Genomic DNA, 17096 nt, shown 5'->3' on the forward strand with positions numbered 1-17096 from the left:
TTTCCTATCATGATTTGGTGAATTATAATGATATCCTTTGTTTTTTTCCCCTCTGGATGCTATCAGGATTAAATAAAGTGGGTAAGTTTCAAAAAGAATATGAACCTGGACCTAGCAGGTTTAAGCATAGAATGAGAGGTTCTTTATAGAAGTAAATGTTTTTCATTTGGGTATCTTTACTGTGAATGTTGACATGGAACAACTTTATTCTAAATAAATATGTCTATTGGCTCATCAGCTAACAATTTTCCGTGATTATGTGCAGATCTTTCATATGCTTAGCTACTTAACTGAAATTGAATTTCGGATCTTGTGCATGTAAAACCTATGCTTGATCCATAGACTTCCCTTTGTAGCATATTATTGCATGATGCTTTGCTAATGGAGGAGGAATTTAGAAATGCAAGGTAGCTGGAGTGGCGATGGAGGCGTGGCCAACGTCACTGCGGCACAGCGGGGCTCTGGAGGAAACGCCGATATCCCAGCCATTTGGGGGTCTTTTATGGACCATAGCTGTCTTGGAGAGACCACAAAGAAGGGAGGCACGGATCAGCGCGAACAGGGAAGCGGCGAATTCCCTGGAGCACCGACATTAGCCTTCGACTCAGTGGCATGGGAAGACAGTCATTACAGTTGTCACAAGCTAGGGTGGCCACACAAAGAGATCGGAGCAGGAGACGCAATTGAATGGAGTATTCTTACCGGAAAAGTGATTTGCCAACTCATAGGTAAGAAGAAAATTTATTAAAGCTTAAAAAAATCTTCAATTTGAAATCAGCGGCTAAATTGGCATGTGGAAGTACAAATAGAAGATAAATAAAAGTAAAGTTGAACTTTGTAATTAAAGCCCTAAAAAAGACTTTCCATCTGAATTTAAATTTGGATTTGGAAGAGATCAAATACTAAAAGGGACAGAAAATTGAAGGAAAACATCAGCTGCTAACAAAAGGATTAAGACAGGAAGTAATAAATTTTGTGGATTAATAAGTGACATTTTGTTGCTGAAATATTTGTGAATTGGAAAGAGACATCTGCTGGAGAAAAGAAAGTATCACATTATTCAGATCAACGTTGGAAAATCAGGAGGAGGCGTTGTTTCAACAACTGTCTTGAGATTGTAAAAAAATAAGGGAGCGGAACTGATCAAGACTTAAATTGAAATAGCTTAAAAGTATATTTGAATTGGACTTTTCCAGAAACAAAGAAGAAAAGAGATATTATATGGACTTGAATTTGGACTAAATTAAAGTAATAAATTTGGATTTAGACTATATACAAATTAAGATAAATACATTTTAAAAGTTTTTTCTCCTTGTATTGAAAATATGGAGAATTGGGAGGAATTATGGAGATGCTTCAGATGGTCCGAGAGTCTATTAATGGAAACAAACAAGCAGAATTGTGGCTTAAAAATAAAAAAAGAGAAGATGAGGAAATTATGAGATATAATGCTGAAAAAGAAATTAGTGAGGATAATACAGATGATCATATTGGGATTGATAGTGAAAAAATAAAAATGGAGAGAGGGAAAGAAACCTTAAAAAAGAGGGGGGAAGGAAAAAAGAAAAGATTGAGAGGAAAAATTAAAAGAGTTAAAAAAACAGTGAAAAAAACAGATGATTACACTGGGTTTAGCAGTCATAGAATAAAGAGAAGAGGAGGAAATAGAGAAAAATTGAGGGGGAACATTAAAAGAGTAAAAGTCAGAGAAAAGTGGAAAAGAGAATGCAAGAAAGGGAGAAAGAAGATGAAAGAAGGGGAGAAAGGGAGAAAAATATTAAGAGATGGGATCTGGGAGAGACTGAAAGAAAATGGTTAGAAGTAAGAGAAAAATGAATAGAAAAAAAGAAATTAAAGTATGATAGGCTTCCTTTTGTGTGTGTGTTTGACAATGCATGGAATGAGAAAGAATTAAAGTTGATGATTAAGAAATACATTTTAAACATATAAAAGAATGGAAAATCCAGCAGAGGAAATTTGAAATAGCATGGTTTATAAATGAAGATGATTGGAATTAAGATGTAAAAGGGAATTGTTGAAAGAAATATCCATCTGGGTTCAGTTCCAAGTGGGGACAAAGACACTGGAAACATGGAGACTGCTTGGAAAGATGGTTTAATGGTGGTCAGGATCACATGGCTTGAGATCCTGAACAGAAAAGGGCTGAGATCCTGTGTGCTCCCTGGTTTTATGCTTTTTCTGAGCTTTGAACTTTCTGGGGCACAGGAAGAGTACCTTGATTGGTTGTCAGACTCCCAGGGGGTGGGGGTCTTAGCTAGCCTTGTAGGTTGTCCCTCAAGCTTGCCTGAGCCTTGCCATGTGGTGAGTTTCTGTTCTAGATGGGTTCTATTATGATGCAGATGATGGCCCATTAGCAAAGGTGGGGGGTGGCAGGAAGTTGCAGGGAGCTGCTTTGTCTTTAAAACATGTTTCTCCATTTCTCATCCAGGGAAATATATTCTGCCTTTTTAAATATTTTCTAAAATATTTCATTCTTCTAGGAGGGGGGTGGGTGCTAAATTCCTACAGAATAAAATTGAAATGTTAGTAAATGATGTACACTGTTGGAAGGAAAAAATAAGTATTGAATTCTGAATAGAAATGTTAAGAAAATAAGAGGTGGAAAGTTGTACTAATTGATTGTATGATATAAATGGAATAAGATGAAGACAATGTTAAGGTTTAAAATATAGGAGAGGAGGTTTGAAAAATATGTATAATAAATGAGAAAATTGGGGCTAGAGAAAATCTGAGCACTAGAGATATTGAAAATAATACAGCAATGGAGAGAAATAATAAGAAGGAGAGAGATGGAAGGGAGAAGGAGGGAGAGAGAAAGAAGAAAGGGAAGAGGAGGGGAGGTAAGGTAAGGGAAATAAGAGTAGGAGAGAAGGTTAGATAGGGAGGAAGTAGGATGGAGGAGGAGAAAGGAAACGGAAGTAGAGAAAGAGGAGGAGAGGAGAGGAGAAGAAAGTAGGTACGAAGAAAGGAGGGAGGGAAAGGAGTGAAAGGAGAGGAAAAGATTGCTGTGAAAAGGAATGGAGGAAAGACAACCCCGAATATATTTGAAGGATAAAAATTGAAATAGTTAAAAAAAAAGGAATGAAAGGGAATGAATATGAATAAAAATAAAGAAATTAGAAATTGAGGGCAAAAAAAGATGTGATTTAATAAAATGAGCAAGGAAATATTAGGAAATGAATAAAAAACTATGAAAAAATAATATTTTGGCAAAAAGTATAATTAAACAAAATATATTTGAATATTTTGAATTGTATAAGATAAGATATGGTTAATACTCTGTTCATGAATTTTGTATGTGTGGAGGGGGGGAATTAAAAAATCAATAAAAACTTGTACCAAAAAAAAGGTAGCTGGAGTGGTCATTTCTTTACATTCTTTTTGGTGTGTGCTGCTTCTCCACTTTTCAGATTGCCACTCTTGCACAATTTAGCAGGATTAAGCTATCTGTAGGCCTGAGACCAACAGCTGAGGCAGCTTCCCAAGAGAGAGAGAGAGAGGGAGAGAGAGAGAGATTATCAAAGAAAACATGTCTGAAAGAAGATAAGGGGAATGTCAGAAAGAGGGAACAATGGACCCACTTAACTGAGGCCCCACCTCAGTTAAGTAGCTAGGCATATGAAAGATCTAAAGTTTAGGCTATGATCCAGATCTGTTTGCTTAATCTCCTTCCAAAAAGTAAAAAGTTCCCATCCATGTCCTGAATGTTTTAAAATATATTCCTAAAGAAAAGTATTTGCTGTGATTTTATTTGTGCACACTTATGGTCTAACCTCAAACAGACGACTGTGCATAAGCTTTCTCCTCCTGCATTTTATGTGCAGCGGACTTTAAAAGATTCTTAGAAGAGCTTCAGGTGACTTCTGTGAAGCTACAGATTTATGAATAATAGTTGTCTGCATAGAGGTTTTTATTTGTAAAACAGAGGTTTGTAGAGGATCTAGCTTTCCATTATCATGGAACATAAAACCTTAATCCTAAACCTCTGTACATTACTGTTGTAATTATGATGTTCTTGTTACTGTTAAAATCATATTCATCTTTTGACAATAATCTTTATTGCTTCACTTCAGCCAGTCATTTAAGAGTTGTACACGAAACCTTGTTTCAGATGTAAAGCTAAACCATAACTTAAAGGTTTTTTCCACTTCTTCATGATTTAACTGCAAAGTGAAAATTGGAAACGTTTGGTTCTATATTCAGTTGAACCCTCAACTGTGGCTAGTTTAAATTCTGGTTGTTGTTTTAATAATTCAGCTTCATAAAGTAATAACAAGTAGGTTTATTTTAATCAAATGTAACTTAAGACATCATGCTTCTGCAGTTTGTTAAAAGCAAAAGTTAAGTTTCTGGCTTTGTGACCATTTCAAAAAGTGAAAGTTAGAGGCCTTGTATAGAACATTCTTTCCATACATAGTAAAGCCATAGTCTCGTATTTTACTGAGATAGGCGGCTTGCTCTCTCACACTTTTTAATCTTCTTTTGACATCTTCTCAGAATGGCCAAGCATTACTAGAAAAGTCACGTGGCTTTTTTTATTTATTTATTTTTTTTAAAAAAATATTTTTGTCACAACAGTATACACAAACAATTGTCATAGAGAAAACAATATATTTTGAAGAATATTATTCTTCTAGAATACAGCTCGCCTGTTTGGAACCCTCACCACATCTCTGACATCAATACAATTGAACGTGTCCAGAAATATTTTACAAGAAGAGTTCTTCATTCCTCTGAAAACAATAGAATACCCTATCCCACCAGACTTGAAATCCTAGGCTTAGAAAACTTGGAACTCTGTCGCCTTCGACAAGACCTAAGCTTAACTCACAGAATCATCTATTGTAATGTCCTTCCGGTTAAAGACTACTTCAGCTTTAATTGCAATAATACTAGAGCAACTAATAGATTTAAACTTAATGTCAACCGCTTTAATCTAGATTGCAGAAAATATGACTTCTGTAACATAATCATCAGTGCTTGGAACACTTTACCTGACTCTGTGGTCTCTTCCCATAATCCTAAAAGCTTTATCCAAAAACTTTCTACTATTGACTTCACCCCATTCCTAAGAGGACCATAAGCGCACAAACGTGCCTACCCTTCCTGTCCTATTGTTTTTCTTTTCTTCTTTCTATATATATGCTTATACCTCCTTATATTTACCCATATATGTTTATATACTAAATAATCTTTTGTATGATTCCTACATATATTGTTGTGACAAAATATATATATATATATGTAAAAAAATATGCATCAACTATATCAATTTGATATAATGAAGGGAACAATAGGACAGGAACGGTAGGCACTTTTGTGCTCTTATGCACGCCCCTTATAGCCCTCTTAGGAATGGGGTGAGGTCAATAGTAGACAGTTTTTGGTTGAAGATTTTGGGATTTTGAGTAGAGACTATGGAGTCAGGTAATAAGTTCCGAGCATTAACAACTCTGTTACAGAAGTCATATTTTCTGCAATCAAGTTTGAAGCGGTTGACATTTAGCTTGAATCTATTTTTTGCTCTTGTAATATTGCGATTGAAGCTGAAGTAGTCTTTTATAGGAAGGATATTGCAATAGATGATTTTGTGTGTTAAACACAGGTCATGTCGAAGTTGACGGAGTTGTAAGTTTTAAGTTGTAAGTTGTAAGTTTACTGGCAAATACTTATAATTCTAGGAAAGCAATAAAATTTTGGCTTGGGGAGCCATTTTGAATACAGTTAATCAAACTTGTATAGATACATTAACTTGATATTTATGTTGTAAATTAACTCCCACCTCTGGTATTTGTTTTGTTACATAATATAAGAGAACATTGCAGATATATATATATATGGGAAGTGTTGTTCAATGCATTGCAATATTAATTGCACATCTCATTTACAATAATACATAAACTGGCAGCAAACAACACTCCTTACTAGCACAGATGATGTTACCTAGTTAGGGTAATGAAATGCCTGCATGAAAACAAGCAAGCTTAGAGAGCACCAAGGACCCCTCAAAAAATAAATAGTACCATGGTTATTAGGGTAGAAGTAATTTTATTTATATTTTGCCACTAATTTTAGCAATCTGACATATATTTGTGAGTGGTTTCTGTTATTATAAGTAATAGAGATAATGATCTGTTTCCACTGAGGTTTTTTTTTTTTTTTTTGCATTTATATCCCGCCCTTCTCCGAAGACTTAGGGCGGCTTACACTATTTCAAGCAATAGTCTTCATCCATTTGTATACTATATACAAAGTCAACTTATTGCCCCCCAACAATCTGGGTCCTCATTTTACCTATCTTATAAAGGATGGAAGGCTGAGTCAACCTTGGGCCTGGTGGGACTTGAACCTGCAATATTGCAAGCAGTTGCTGTTAATATTAGGCTGCATTAGCCTGTTGCGCCACCAGAGGCCCAGTTCTACGCCAAGGGGATCAGGGTCCAAGTCTCCAGATTATTGAAAGAACAGCCTATGGTATCCCTTTGCATTGTAATGGGTTACAAATTCCATCACCTTAATCGTAGCATATAGGCTGGGGCATACAAATAATCCTTGACTTATAGCCATTCAGTCAAGTTACAACAGTGCAGAACAAATGGTGGTTAAAACTGGTCCTCGGTGTTCTGGTGTCCCAGCACCCCAGTGTCCCAGCATCTCTGGGAACCCTTCCCTAACCCTTCACTGCCTATTTGTGCAGCCTCCCACACTCTCTCATGTTCCTTCACATACTGTTCATGACCCACACCCTCGCATAGCCCCTGACTCCCTCTCCTACCCAATGGCAGACACTTACCTGTTTGCTGGTCTTGGACTTAAAACCTCCTGCTGGCTTCTCCATTGACTTTCTCCCTGCAAACTTCCCATAAGAAAAGAAAATGATAAAGCCAGCAGGAATGGGAGGGAGGAAGGGAGGGAGGGAGGGAGGGAGGGAGATTTTGGATGCTCCCTACCAAGAAAACTCAATGGGGAAGCTGGCAGGAGGTCAGCTCCCACTGCTTTTCTGGCCAAACATGATTGTTCTGTTTTTCTGTTTAGGTAAGGAAATATCTACAAAACAGTGACCTAACGGGACATGGGTTGTCTAGTATTACATTTCAGTGGTACTATTCAAATTATGATTTTCTTTTTGGCTCAGAGTGTTTTGTAAATATCATATGCTGGGATTTGACTATGTTTATTAAACCAATATATTTTTCTCTTTTTATATTTATATTTGTAAACCAGGCCCTCCACAAATCACTAATGGAATGGAGCAGCAATCGTCAGCCTCTATCTTTGAGCATGTAGACCGAATGTCACGATCCTCTGAAATCAGTAGAAGAGTCCCTAGCAAGATCCAGCTGATTGCTATGCAGCCTATCGCAGTGCCTGCAGCACAAAACCAACCCCTTTCGGACCGAGTTGCCGAAACCAACAAAATTAATAAGGAGGTACTCTCCTCTTTCATAGCCTCGCCTTTTATAGCATTCATCTCACAAGAAGAGTAAAATGAAACCAACACAAAATTATAGAAATACCTGGAAGAAAGGAGATACTTTGTTTAGAAGTAAAAAAACAAAAATTAGGCGAGCATTAGGTCTGCTCTCTGGAGCAGGGGTCACCAACCTTGTCAACTTTAAGACTTGTGGACTTCAATTCCCAGAGTCCCATAGCCAGCATTGCCGGGAGTTGAAGTCCACAACTTCTGGGAGTTGAAGTCCACAACTTCTGGGAGTTGAAGTCCACAAGTCTTAAAGTTGACAAGGTTGGAAACCCCTGCTCTGGAGAACGCATTTTATAAATGAGGCCCAACTGAGAGGGTCTCTTCTTGTATCTACTCTGCCTTGCATCCCTTGACAGGAAGAGAATGACCTTCAGTGAGTCCTCTGCCACTTTTACCAAACTATACATCTCAGGATTCTTTGGGAGAAGGTCAGGATGTATATTTAGGACTGTGCGTTACACGGCAGCACTAGGGATTCGAACCGCTGAGCTGCCAACCTTTCGATCGACAAGCTCAACGTCCTAGCCCCTGAGCCACCGCGTCCCTTATTTCAAGAAATAAGAAGGGCCCCAAAATGTAAAGGGAAAAATAACTTGTCGCAAAGGTACTTTTTCAAGAGGCAACTGGACTTCTTTTGTTTTTCCTTGAAGACATTTTGCCTCTCATCCAAGAAACTTCTTCAGTTCTGACTGAATTGTGGAGAATTGCAAGGGATATAAATCCTTCCATTCCCCCACCATTCCGTCAGAGCTGAAGAAGCTTCTTGGATGAGAAGCGAAATGTCTTCAGGGAAAAACCAAGAAAGTCCAGTTGCCTCTTGAAAAAGCACCTTGGGACAACCATGACCTAGACGACTGAGAATCTCCATAGACATGTAAAGATAACCCGGACAATGTTTCCTGTTCTCAACATCAGTGGCTTCTGTGAAAGAATAACCAGGCATGAATCCTGGCCTTGTGGATGAAGCTGAAAAATCGTGTTTTTTTTTCCTTTTTAGATTTCCCATGTGCAGAAAGTTTGTTGCTGTAGTTTCTTATATAAGATTGCTGCCATTTTTCTAGGATACTGTGCTCTGGGGATACATCCAAGTTCCCATATCTGTATGTTTTTCCTATGCTGGAAAAAAAAATCATATAGTCACACTTACTTGCTAAATCTACAAGTCCATAAATACATAACCACATATTCTACCTCTCACTGAGTGAGATAATTATACTTAAATATTTGACAATATCCATTATGTCTTCTTCAGATGGCCCCCTAATTAAAATGCATTAGAAAATTGTTAAATGAGGGAGAGAAAGTAGATTTCAATTCCTGTAATAGCAGATTCTGTGAAGCAAGATCAATATTTTAGTAATGCACATGAAAGTAAGAAACAACAGAAATAAATGTTGGTTTTCTGTACGATTAACTGTTTCGCTTTTGTCTTGTCTCAGTGAGGTTTTGTTGTAGTCGTTCCTCATACAGTGATGCAGGAAAATTACCTGTAATTGGTAAAGAGACATCCAAAACAGAAACACATAAACCCAAATACCATTCTTATCAGACTGATAATTCTTAGCTTTATATAAACACAGTCTTTTTTTTACATAAGCTTTTACCATAGCCCAGATTCTCTCTGATTTCTTTGCTGCTATGCCTCTCCGATAGGTTTCAGGAGATGCAATTTGCATGCTGTTTGTCATGCTCTTGTATTAATATGCTGTGCTCTCTCTTCTTCTGATTGTCCTTGCTGTATGAATCATACAGGGCATGATTTCTTTTTTCCACCTGAAGTTATATACTGGCAAGCATTCAACATTTTCTTCTCATATTTTCTTCTCCTGTCTGATCCATTTTGATCATGTCAGAGGAAAAGCACCATGTTCCAGAAGAGGTTTAATGCATCTCCCTGTTTTATTTTCTTGAAAGATACAAACAGCTCTGAGGCATAAATCTGAGATTGAGCATCACCGTAACAAGATCCGGCTACGTGCCAAGCGCAAAGGACATTATGAATTCCCAATTGTGGATGACGTGGTTATCATCGATACCAAAGAACAGCAGCAGATGTACCGCAAGGCACAGATGCAGATAGATAAAATCTTGGACCCGAGTGGCAACATGCCAACTGTTTTCATAGAACCCAGGAAGAGGTAAGACAGAGAGAGTGAAATTCATTCCCATTAATTTAGAAAATGTGTATATTCCTAAAAATATTAAGAAAATGTGTTAACATATTTTATGTCAGATTCCTAAAATACGAAGAATGTTAAAATATTTTGTGTCATGCCTCATCTATAAATTTCTCACTTGGGAAGGCACAAGGAGAAAATAAATTAAGGCAACAGAATATACTGGACAATAAAAGGAAGCTGTGTGTTCCTTTTCTTAAAATTTGCCTCCCAGATCTGCCAGGGTCTTCAGTTTTCTTGAGCATGGCTTCTCCCTGGTTAATATTAAGATGTACAAATGGGAGATCTATTTCAGGTGCCTTTCTTTCTGATGAATAAAACCTGGCATTTACTACTAACAAGGCCCTCTTAGAGGTGTAATATTGATTACTAAACATTCTTGTTTTTTGGAAACAGATCAATGCTATTCTGTTTGATAGGGCCATCTATTGTGATTTGTTTCCTTGGCCTAGTTTTCTGTGTATTTTAATGAGTTAGCTTTGAATATATATCACAGATCTTAACTATGTTTGCTGTTTGTTTATTCTTATTCTATGCTTACTTTGGAGTCTCTTTTGGCGAGGAGGCAGGATCAACTGATTAAAATGAATAATCTATTAATGTTTTATCAAACCAGTGGGCCGTATAAAATAAGTAGATAAAATGTAAACACCTGCCAAGATACCACCAACAGTTTTGCATTCATGCCAGTACTTGGTTCTTGGTTCATTGGTTCATTTTACAATAATATCTAAACTAGGCCTATCGAATGGAAAACTAAATGAATGTTCTGATTTATTTATTCAAATTTCAGATGATGATGATGATTCCCTTGAGAATTTGGATAAGTGAGAGCATATCACAATTAAGCTAGCTATTTTATGTTTTTTCCATTATATTATTCATGTCCATTCATCTGCCAAAACTTTTGCTGCAGTTGCAAAAACAAAAGCAATAAAAAACAGCCTATAAAACAGGAAGTAGTGATAGGAATAAAAATTCCAAGCCAAACCTTTCTTAGATAGATTGTCTTAAAATTTGCAGAGGCTTAGCTAAAAGATGTTTCACATGCTACAAATTCTTTGAAGTAATGTTTCATGGTATTAAGAACACAATTTAGATAATGCTGGCACATCTTAAGGCATTTAAAGAAACTATTTGTTCTTTAGTTCACGGGCAAAACGATCCCCAAAGCAGCGTCGGAGGCATCAGATGAATGGAAGCCCAATGGATGCAGACAAGGACAGGCTAATCACAACAGACAGTGATGGGACGTATAAAAGGCCTCCGGGTGTCAACAACTCAGCCTACATTGTATGTTTAGAACTTTAAGAAAGCTATACGTGATAATATATCGTAACACCCAACTTGCCTGTAAATGTTGCATGACTGTATGGTGAAGACTGTTAATGTAAAATTGGTTTTTTCGCAGTTATTTGAAGACCCCCAATTTATAGATGTGTCTCAAATCTATTTTCTGTCTTAGAAGGGAAGGCATAACTAGGGCCTCAAAAAAAAGGGGGTTCATGCACTGAGGTACCACTTAGACTTGGAAGCCTAAGCCACAATGTCCAACCCTTTGGTCAGTGCAAGAATTCTAATTAAAACATCCGCCTGGCTGCTATTTCCAGTGAAGGGGAAGTCCTGGTTAACAGCTTTCAATTCTTCGTTTTGGAATCTGTAGCTTAAATCGGTTATTCCTGACCTGTCCCATTCTCTCATGTGATAAAGTTTGAGCTGCCTTCTGGGTGACAAACTATTTGAAGAGTGCCGTCATATCTCCCCCATTCATCTTTTCACAAGGCTAAGAGTTCCCAGTGCAGTTAATCTCCCTTAATAGAATTTACCAGTCCCTAATCTTACTTGTTGCCTGTTTCTTAACTATTCCAATTTTTCTGAATCCTTCCCATTTTTAGCTATCACTGACCAACACGGTTTTCCTCCTACAGTATTCAAAGTGAGGTGTAATCATTGCAGAACAAATATAGCCTTAAATTTTATTTCATACTTGGTTTACAATTGACTTTTTCAATGTTCTGTCTCACAAGTACAGTTTCTTGATCAGATATACTGCACTCAGAATTTAATTTTTTATTCTGATTCCTGAGCATATAACTTTGTATTTGTTCCATTAGTCTTAGCATTCTCTAACTATCAAGGTTGCTTTGAATTTTGTTTTGGTAAACTAGGGTATTTTTGAATGATCTGCATATTTGATAGCTATTCCTTCTTCCTTGTTATTCGAACTGTTACTAAAAATGACTACCAATTTACCACCTCATTGGGTACTTCATAGCTGAGTGTTCCTTGAATAAGATTTTTAAACCATTTCTGTATCTACTTCCTTCTCATTTTATTCAGTCCATATGCAATGAACTTGCTAATCATAATGTCACAGGGAACTTTTTAAAACACTGTGCTGTAGTCTTCCTTCACCTTCCTCACATATTTAAAAAAGTTCACAATCCCAAAATAGTTCTGGCCATATATATTTGCACTCCAGAACTGCTATATCACCATTATTTCTCCATAAATTACATGAGAAGATTAGGAGAAATAGTTGGCTCATTGCTCAGCAAAGAAAGCTCCAACCTGTTCGTACTAGAAGTATTCTTACTTTGTGTTGAATTTATATTTACTGACAAAGAAATAAATTCAACACAAAAAAATAGTTTGTCATGAAAGCGACTGCCTACGAAGGTTCCTGGATTGGGGCTGAAAGGCAAGAGCGGAAGCAGTATGCTCCGTCCCATATTTGGGTAGACCAGGTTGCCCTGATAGACCAGTCTCACCGGAAAAAAACACTTATTCTTTCTTTGGTATTCACATAGTATGAGAAGAGCACAGTGGTGCAGTGGTTAGAGTGCAGTACTGCAGGCTACTTCTGCTGACTGCCGGCTGCCTGCAATTTGGCAGTTCAAATCTCACCAGGCTCAAGGTTAACCCAGCCTTTCACCCTTCTGAGGTCGGCGAAATGAGGACCCAGATTGTTGGGGGCAATAGGCTGACTCTGTAAACCGCTTACAGAGGGCCGTAACGCACTATAAAGCGGTATATAAGTCTAAGTACTATTGCTATTGCTATTCATGTATTTCAGTCATCTGCAAATCTTATTAATAATACTTTGTGTAATGCGCAAAATGTAAAAATATTATCTGTGAGTAGTTAAGGTAGAGGTTATGGAAAACATGCACTCTTCAATTGGTATCTTGGGTACACTGTTTCTTGTATACACTCTCATCTCCAGAGATGAGAGCTGTCATCAGCTCTCATCTCTGGAGAAGGAGATACTGCTAATGATAGTCAGAATGTGCGCAATAAAGTTTGCACAATGTAACACCTAGATGTTGTTACGACAAATTATATCACACCCAAATAATACTTAGATAATGTGTTTGTTCTTGTTCCCCCATCTTTTTCCCCCCAGTCTGATCCTGACCTTCCTGCAGATCCCCAGACACCTTCTTCAACTGAATTGGGAAAATACTCAGGCCTGCCTTCCCATGCTCTCCAGTATGTCCCTCCTCAGCCATCTATTGAAGAGGCTCGGCAAACAATGCATTCTCTCCTGGATGATGCCTTTGCTCTGGTGGCTCCTAGTACTCAAGCATCCATCACCCATCCTGGAGGGTCAGGAGGACAGTCAACAAGCACTCCTGTCCGGGCTCCAAGAGATACCCCCAGCAGTCAGTGGGGGTCACCCTACAGCCAGGCTCACACAGTTAGTAGTCTCATTGATGCTCATCTCAAGAGCTTCCTTGTGAGAAAGAATAGTTCCTTCTATCCTCAAGAATTTTTTTTCCTTCTTCTTCTTCTTCTTAAAGGTATCCTACATTTTCTGCTTCTCAGCGTCTGTCCAATTGTGTCAGAGCTTGGAAGTTAAATAAAATAGGGTCTCATTAGTAGCTGGATGGAAGACATCCAGGAAATTGTTAGGCTAGAAAGTTAAAAAAGATGCAACATTACTTATTTACAATTAACAGAAAATTGAATGATAAAGTCCTTGTGGACATCAGGAATTGAATTCAAGGGCATCTGCATTTATGCTTTAATTGTTAGTATTTAACATTTTGAAAATATGCTTATCAAAATCCTTTCTTTTCTTTTTTTAACCCATTATTGTTTTCTTGTATTTTATTTATATAACATTGTTGTCTTTTCTTTTACTAAGATTGCCATTTTCTGAATATGACTACAGGATGAGGAATTATGGCCCCATTATGATTTGTGGACTTCAACTCCCAGAATTTCATGCTGGCTCAGGAATTCTGGGAGTTCAAGTCCACAAATAATCATAAACACATAAACACACATCATAAAGGGGCCATAGTTTCCCACCTTTGCTGTAATACGTTCCTTGATTTCCTTCTGTAATATGCTGACAAATATTTTGATTTGATAAACATTTTCTTAACTTAAAGTATTCAATATTTGGAAATATTTTACTCTCTTAATTTTTCCTTTTGAGTTCTATTTCACAATATCCTGATTATTTTAGAAGATATTGTCATGGCTTTTTTTTCCTGACATATGGTCTTTTTTCAGAGATACATGGATTTTGGGATGACTCCACCCTCAGCTCCAGGCCTGTTGCAGAGGTACTTTGCTAGTTACTTGATCGTTGTATTTGCAGAAGAATTATTTCTTTTTCTAAGAATAAAATAAAGGTAAAGGTTCCCCTTGCACATATGTGCTAGTCATTCCCGACTCTAGGGGGCGGTGCTCATCTCCATTTCAAAGCCGAAGAGCCAGCACTGTCCAAAGATGTCTCCATGGTCATGTGACCAGCATGACTAAATGCCAAAGGCACATGGAACGTTGTTACCTTCCCACCAAAGGTGGTCCCTATTTTTCTATTGCATTTTTTATGTGCTTTCAAACTGCTAGATTGGCAGAAGCTGGGACAAATAATGGGAGCTTATCCCGTTACGCAGCACTAGGGATTCAAACCGCTGAACTGCCGACCTTTTGATTGACAAGCTCAGTGTCTTAGCCACCGAGGCACCGCGCCCCTATGTTTTCTAAGAATACCTCTTATTTTGAACCAAATTGCAAGCTTGGTAGATGTTACAAGCCAGAGAACACCACCTACATAATTTGGTCCTTTCTCATTCTGCTAACATCTAGTTAATATGTGTTTTGATGCATTTCCTTATCTTTCCAATTATGACAGCCAGGGAACTGAGACATATGTCCACAAATGCATCTTGTAAATGCATGGATAGATAACTACTTAGAGTGAGTAAGACTGAAGCACTGCAAAAGTCTTATTTATGAGTGAATGGATGGATAAAGGAATGTGTTTCATTGTTTTTCTACTAGCAGGCAAAACCTTGGATCGGGGTTTCTTCCATCTGTTGAATTAATACACCCAGATTCACAGCCATCAGATGTCCAGTATTCCACTCGAGGCATCTACCCAGAAGAAATGCCATCAGTGGCACGGCCACGACCAGTTGGAAGCACTGCAGGTAATGATTTCTAAGAAATCATTATTACAAGAAGTCTTTGTCTCCTACAAATTAGCCACAACTCAATGGCTAAGTTAGACCCTAAATTTAAACTATAAAGAAGAGACGTGATTAGTCCCCTTCATCTTAGCTCAGTAAATTGTGGGCCTGGACTGGGGAGAATCTGGATCAAGGATCTCCAACCTTAGCAACTTTAAGACTTGTGGACTTCAACTCCCAGAATTCCTCAGCCAGTTTTGCTGACTGAGGAATTCTGGAAGTTGAAGTCCACAAGTCTTAAAGTTTCCAAGGTTGGAGACCCCTGATCTGGATGACTAAATACACAAACGTTGCACTCCCAGCAAAACAATTCCTCTAAGCCTCTGGGTGAAACTCATCCATATTTGGGGGATGGATTTACTTTTTCTTAATCCAACTCTCTAGTGCAGTTCCAACGTGTGCTTAGACCTATAGTTTGTTTGCATACAATAATGATGTCGAAGAGAAAGCAATAAAAGATTCAAGAACTTCCATAATTCCAAACGTTAGAGATTATCCTTCATCATTATTCCCCCAAGTGGCTTTTGTCATCTGTAAAGGCACAAAAGATTCAACCATGAGCTGGGGGGAGGCAAAGAGTATGGTAGGATTTTATAAGAACCGTCATATTTCCTTGACACAGAAGCACCAGGAAATATGCCTATCGTTCACTTAGAGACAGAGTTAGCTTGTGCAGCCTTCCAGCATGTGTTTTGATTTATTACATGAGGAGATGAAAAGGTTGCCTCAGGAACTAAGTACTTCAACTGCTGTTTCTAACAGATGAAGAGTGGTGACGTCTCTCTTACCTATCAGAAACCAGACCAAGTGAAAAGTGTTAGATTTGCCTTTCCAGATGAGGGCATATTTTATACACACATATAAAAACAATGTTATGTATGGCGTCATACATATGTAAAGCAGCGTGCATGTCTGTAAGACCTTGTTTGGCTGTTGTTGTTTTTTCCTTTCAAAATACAGGTAGTCCTTGACTTAAAACAGTTTGTTTAGTCACCGTCCAAAGATACAACATCACTGAAAAAAAGTGATTAAAAAAATCACGGTTTTTCACACTTACAACCATTGCAGCATCCCATGGTTACCTGATCAAAATTGGGATGCACGGCAGCTGGTTCATATTTATGACGGTTGCTGTGTCTCGAGGACACGTGATCACCTTTTGTGACCTTCAGACAAGCAAAGTCAATGGGGAAGCCAGATTCACTTAGCAACTGTGTTACTAACTTAACAACTACAATGATTCGCTGAACAACTGTGGCAAGAAAGGTCATAAAATGGGGCAAAACTCACTTAGCCAATGTCTCGCTTAGCAACATAAATGTTGGGCTCAATTGTGGTTGTAAGTTGAAGACTACTTACCGTGTTTCTCAATCTGAGCAATCTGAGCATGTGGGCCTGGACTGGGGAATTCCTGTAATCTGAGTCCAAACACCTTAAAGTTTCTAGAAACTTTTAAGAAACACCACTTTAGAATAAACAAAAGAATATACAAAATCATCCCAAATTATGATCTGAGTATGTTTTAAAAGATAAACAGGACAAAATGCCTGTGCATTAACTTAACTAATATTACTGGGTATCGTTTGCATAAAATTAGGACTAGAAACAACTCAGGACTTCAGTCTCGTTCAGGTCAGTATTCTAGGAGACAGTCGGTAAATGCAGTTAAAAGAGTTGCAATAATCACTTCTAACCAGGGGTGGGCTTCAAAATTTTTAGCAAGCGGTTCTCTGCCCGGTTGCTGGGTGGGCGTGGCCACGGTGGATGTGGCCTAGTCGGCCTCCTACACCACAGTGGGGGGGGGGCACTTTTTGTCCTTGCTGGGCTCTGGAGGCTTTTCTCGAGCCTCCAGGAGGGCGAAAACGGCCTTCCCAGGTTTCGGAGGCCCTCTGGAGGCCAGAACTGGACCTGTTTGCGGCCTTCCAG

At 38.1% G+C, this 17096-nt stretch overlaps 1 protein-coding gene across 5 annotated transcripts in view; it reads left to right on the plus strand.

Moving 5' to 3' along the window:
- KIAA1549 (KIAA1549 ortholog) overlaps window positions 1-17096 on the plus strand; it is a 160718-nt gene that overhangs the window by 135893 nt on the left and 7729 nt on the right. For 3 of the 5 annotated variants that reach the window (XM_058189915.1, XM_058189918.1, XM_058189917.1), the window contains exons 13-18: window positions 7246-7451; window positions 9419-9642; window positions 10830-10974; window positions 13088-13381; window positions 14206-14258; window positions 14983-15131. In XM_058189915.1, coding sequence (XP_058045898.1) covers window positions 7246-7451; window positions 9419-9642; window positions 10830-10974; window positions 13088-13381; window positions 14206-14258; window positions 14983-15131 — 1071 coding nt within the window. Of the gene's footprint in view, window positions 1-7245; window positions 7452-9418; window positions 9643-10829; window positions 10975-13087; window positions 13382-14205; window positions 14259-14982; window positions 15132-17096 lie in introns of those variants that run through there. The other 2 variants (XM_058189916.1, XM_058189919.1) reach the window with 2 other exon arrangements.

The sequence above is a fragment of the Ahaetulla prasina genome, chromosome 7, assembly GCF_028640845.1.
Source record: "Ahaetulla prasina isolate Xishuangbanna chromosome 7, ASM2864084v1, whole genome shotgun sequence".
Taxonomy (NCBI): domain Eukaryota; kingdom Metazoa; phylum Chordata; class Lepidosauria; order Squamata; family Colubridae; genus Ahaetulla; species Ahaetulla prasina.